General features: G+C 41.9%; 1 protein-coding gene across 3 annotated transcripts in view; it reads right to left on the bottom strand.

Annotated features, from left to right (window-relative positions):
* Positions 1–341: 341 nt before the first annotated feature.
* Positions 342–5,106, bottom strand: part of LOC107709364 (TSC22 domain family protein 2-like) — a 22,902-nt gene continuing 18,137 nt past the window's right edge. For 2 of the 3 annotated variants that reach the window (XM_016513825.1, XM_016513827.1), the window contains 2 exons: positions 2,700–2,751; positions 342–1,767 (listed from right to left, as the gene is read on the bottom strand). In XM_016513825.1, the coding sequence (XP_016369311.1) occupies positions 1,489–1,767; positions 2,700–2,751 (331 nt within the window). In that variant the 3' untranslated portion in view covers positions 342–1,488. The remainder of the gene's footprint in view (positions 1,768–2,699; positions 2,752–5,106) is intronic. The other variant, XM_016513826.1, reaches the window with a different exon arrangement.

Here is a 5,106-nt window from a genome sequence, read left to right as displayed (position 1 = left end):
GACTTTTATAGTGGGTTATATACCTCATAAATCTGGTATGATGGCTAAAAACTTGTATTTAATAACCATTTTATCCTTTAATTCAAGTTCACTCTTCTCAATTAATCGGGGTCTTTTTTTGTGCCTGAATTTGTATATGTTGTAGTCTTAAAATATCAAGGTATGTTTATGAACCGTACGTGTCGGCAGCCGCACATCAAGGTAGCTCTGTCTTGCTTCCTGGGGAAGTCACTGCCTACGACTAAATCATGTGAGACTTAAAGTGCGAAAATAATTATCATGGTGCAGAAACAAGAGTATCGCAGACAAAATTTCACATGAATACTCCCGAGCAGTTTTGTATTTGAATATTGCATTTATTTAAATACATTAAAATTTGCAATGTAACAAAACTATTGGCATATGAAATTCAAACACCATTTAAATGAATGAAACATGGCTCACTTCATTTTCTGTGGCTAGTGCGTCACACACTAGTCTGTTTTATCTCCTCACTGTCACCTCCATAGCTCCTTCCCCCGCAGACACTCTTCACAGACTACTTACAATATGAGTGCCCAATACAAATGAGGTAAGAAAGTGGTTTGACTTTTGCAGAACATGCCTAAAAGCAACAAAAAGTTTGTTGTGAGGAACAATAAAAAAAAAAAAATGTACATAGTGTGCATAACGAAAAAAAAAAAGAATGAATTACACAGCTTTGCATCTTTGGTTACAAAGTAGGTTGAACAACTTCACAGTTTTTCTTTCTTTTAAATCCCCTTCCCGACCCCAGAAACATACGAGACGTCAGGGTAGCGGGCAGGAGAATATGGCAACTGACTTCTTTTTCCAACATACTACTAGCAACAGAACTGAAGCTTTCTTCATCATTGAGGACTCCGATCTTCGCCCACAAACCTGTACAAACTTGTTACGCTCTTTATCTTTACACTATACAAAATGTACATTCACACCAGGTTCACATTCTTAATCCACAGAGGAACGTTGCTGTTAGTGTTTACACTCCACCCACTGCTACGCTTGCATTGATGATTGATATAGTAAGACTGCTGCTCCATTTGATGACCAGTTGCTGTCGGATTGAAAGGTTCTGTAGACATTGTTCCTCTCTGAAAATAGCAGCCCTATAATAAATAACAAACAGTACAATTGAACCGACTGGTGAATCGAAATCACATGAAGTGCGGTGGCTCTGAAAATAGACTCTGGCTTCTCACATGAAAACTGCAACGCTAAAAAATACACCCTTTTCATGGCTGGATTCTCTTTATTAAAAAAATAACTCTCTTCACAAACTCTCCACCTCGTCTGGGGGGAAGGGGCCAAACGGGACCCCAATCGAGACCGCAGTCCGCAGGAATGCCAGCGTGTTGCGGCCGAGTAGAAACCGCCTCTCGTTTCGGTCATCCGTCGCGATGGCGGACAGCATGCGAACGAGATGGGTTTTCTGCTGTTGTGATGATACATGCGTCGTTCGCACAGGCTTCAGGCGGAGGTGACGCTGGGCTGCGGTTCTCGTGGCAGGGAGTCCACGGTCTCGTTGACGTCCAGCTGAAGGCAAGGCTGAGGTTGGGGCTGGGCTTGGCCCGGGTTGGAGTTGGATTGGACGGTGAGCTGAGAGAGCTGCTCGCTGTTGGCCAGAGATTTGAGCACTGCGTTCTCTCGCTCCAGCACAGAGTTTCTCTCGTAGAGCTCCTTGATTTGCTCCTTCAACACCTCCACCTCCTCCCGCACAGCATACATCAGATGGCTTTTCACTAAATCCTGCGTGACGGTGCCGAAACATGACATCATTTCAGAAAACAGTACAAAATGGCACCAATTCAACGTTTGTCTATTGCACTGCCCTGCATTATATTTGCTGGATAAAATCCAATACTTCTTAATTTCGGGGTGCTGATTCAAAAAAACGGCCTGTTTTCCTCTAGCTTGTCACACTCTCTCACAAAATACGTATTTCGTAGCATTTTGCTTTCAACAATCATTTGTAGGGTGTAACGTCTTAATCTTGTAATGTCTTGTAGGGTGACAAATGTCAAGCTGTCTTGTATTATCCCTTAATCAGCAGAAAAACTGCAATAAAGATGAGATCTTCCTCTGAGATTCCTCTGCCAGATTACAACTATTTGTTCAATTCTCAGCCAATTTTCAATGTATGAATGATCCTGAAGACAATATTTTATGCCTAATCCTGATTTTTAAGGTTAGAAGTGAAAGCAAACATGAGTCAAATATTTTCTGATACATTTGTTTTACTACAGAAAACTACAGATTAAAAAGCTAATGTCTTGTGTTTATGTAAAGTTCTTTGACATTCAATTATTTGTATTTGAACATATTTTTCAACTTTTTTGCAGATTGTAAAGTAAATTACACATTTACATATCCTTTTTGTCATTAAAACTTTTTAAACTTGACAGCATGTTATTTTGAAGAGTGCATTGAAAAAAAAAACATGGAAAGTTTTTAGTGATATTTTTGAAGTAATAATGAACTAATGATTTTGAATGCATAGTCAAATCAGAATATGTTTGTTTTTTGCAAATCAGCAGAATTTTGCAGGGCTGTGTTAAAAAAAAAAAAGTATTATACACATACATACATACATACACACACACACACACAGAGTGTGTATATATTTTTATATATATATTTTTTAATTTTAAGATTTTTTATATTCAAAATCAAAAACTTACCATTGCTTGCTCTATTTTATTATCAATGGCAACCACACTTGCTCCAGAGGCACTGCAATTGGGGGGTAAAGAGAGAGAGAGAGAGAGAGAGAAAGTGTTATTCAATACATTTGTTGCTTACAAATACATCATATTCATTTTGCAGTAGTTTAAAACCTGCACATTGCTTCTTTCTCCAAAGTTTGTTTGTGTATGTTACGCTGCAGCACACGCACAGAATGACCTGCCGTGTGAGGAAACTGGACAGTGAGTGCAGGAGAGTACTGCAGCGCGCGAGTCAGTCTGCATCTCATATCAACTACTGACCATCAAAAACAGCTCGAACAGTACAGTACAGTGCAGTGCTGTGTGTGGGGTGCAGCCTCCATCTGATACTCTTACAGGGCATCTTATCATGTCATTCAACACTGTGCTGTATACTTGTACAATTACACCCACAACAAACACCCAAATAAAGTCTGTGAGAGTATGTATGTGTGTGTGTGTGGGGGGGGGGTTTCACATTTTTAAATGTGTCAAAAAGTGACAGTAAAGATAAAAAATATTAAGCAGCACAATAGTTTCCAAAATTGATAATAAATAGAGGTCGACCGATTAATCGGGCCGGTTGTGATGCAAATTAGGCCGATTAATAGGCAGATGCATCTGCGAGCAGCCAAGCGTTGTTGTGGAACACTTGACTCTGCCTCTTGCGGTAAGCAGATTGCCCACCGGCATGCATAACCCTGTGATGTCCCCCTCTGCCTGCTAACCTTTTGAAGAGAACTACCTGGTAACTTCAAGAAATCGGTAAGACTTATCATTCATTCTTAATCTAGCCTTATATATTTCATTGGTTAAATATGATGCTACTTTCGGAGAGAGAATGCGAGTAACTTTTAGGAACTGTATTGTTAGCGAGCCTTCAACCAGCTGTAGTTTAGGCTACAAGTAGGCACGGGTACCAAAACCTGGTAATGAGCCTAGTGGCTAAACTATTATAGTAGTCTGCATTGTATAGATAAGCTCCGACATTATCAATTCTGCTTCTGTAACGGAGAATTTCTCAGGTTGCAGAGGATGCTGGAGCAGAAGCGTCCTCTGAACCTCTATCCAGCAGAATATGGCATGTTTACCAAACTAACTGCAGAACAATGGGATATCATCTCAAATTTGATTGATACACTGGGCCCCATTGAGGAAGTGACTTTTGAGATGAGCAAGGCAGAGGCCTCTATCTCCTGCATCATCCCAAGCACTGCTGTGCTGAAGATCGTGTTTCAGGGAGAGGGTTCCACCACAAGGGTGATCAAAACACTCAAAGCTTGGAGAGATGATTTGCAAACATGGAGACCAAATGTTTGGTGCTGGCAACACTGCTTGATCCTCGGTACAAGGGTCAAGTCTTTGCAGTGGACACACTGAGCAAAGCAAAAACTTGGCTGCAAGAAGAGCACGCCATTGTGTCCAAACAACAAAAAAGAGCCAGCAGTGGAGACGAAGGATCAGAACAGGAACGGACAAGGGTGGAAGAAGAGGAACCCGGTCCCTCTGGTCTTCTTGAGCAAATGTATGCAAACATTTTGGGGGCTCATGGAACTCCTGCGGAAGAGAGCGATGAGCATTACATCTCTGAGCAGCAGGACCTCTGTGAGCCATTGACTGACAGACGGACTGGTGTGCCACTGGAATGGTAGAAAACGAATGCATCCCGCCTGTGCCACCTTGCACCACTGGCAAAGAAATTCCTCTGTCCACCTCCCTCCTCTGTTCCCAGTGAGAGAGTATTCAGCGAGATTGGGATCATCTATGACAAGAAGAGGAGCAGGCTCACAGCAGAAAATGCAGAGAGACTGTTTCCTGAACTACAACCTGCAGCTCTTAAACTGGGAGTACCAAGAACTTTAAGTGATGGATGGGTGGGGTGAAGAAGAGACTCGTACCTCTTTTCCATCAGCATGAACCGGATGCTAGTTTAGAGCTAGTGCTATTGCCGGTTCAGAGTTGTTTCGACTGGTGAGCCTTCTAAGAACTGTAGGCATGGGCCGATTACCGGTTTCAAGGTATACCGCGATATGAAAATTTTACAGTTTCAAAACCACTAACATTTTCCGTTATACCGTTCCTGTGGTATGCGCTGTTTTTCATGTCTCCTCAAAGACTGAAAGTGTAGGAAGGAATCCCTCAGGTTGAGTGCAGTGTAGAGAGTAACACCCCTCCTGTTGGTGCGAGCAAGCGGTCAGTCACGTGTGTGTAGGACGGCCAAAGGAGCTTCCCCTGGAACTTACGAGATCGGCAACCGGCTGCGTTTTTGTTTTATTGCAGCCGATCTCTGTTCTGGACTTGCACAAACTGCATTGCAATGCAGTCATTTTCCAAAATGTAATTTATGTGAAAATATGAAGTCTTTAAACGCCCGTTAACAGAT

Source organism: Sinocyclocheilus rhinocerous, unplaced genomic scaffold (genome assembly GCF_001515625.1).
Source record: "Sinocyclocheilus rhinocerous isolate Xijiao unplaced genomic scaffold, SAMN03320098_v1.1 scaffold2341, whole genome shotgun sequence".
Classification (NCBI taxonomy): Eukaryota; Metazoa; Chordata; class Actinopteri; order Cypriniformes; family Cyprinidae; genus Sinocyclocheilus; species Sinocyclocheilus rhinocerous.
This window is presented reverse-complemented; position numbering and strand designations above follow the sequence as displayed.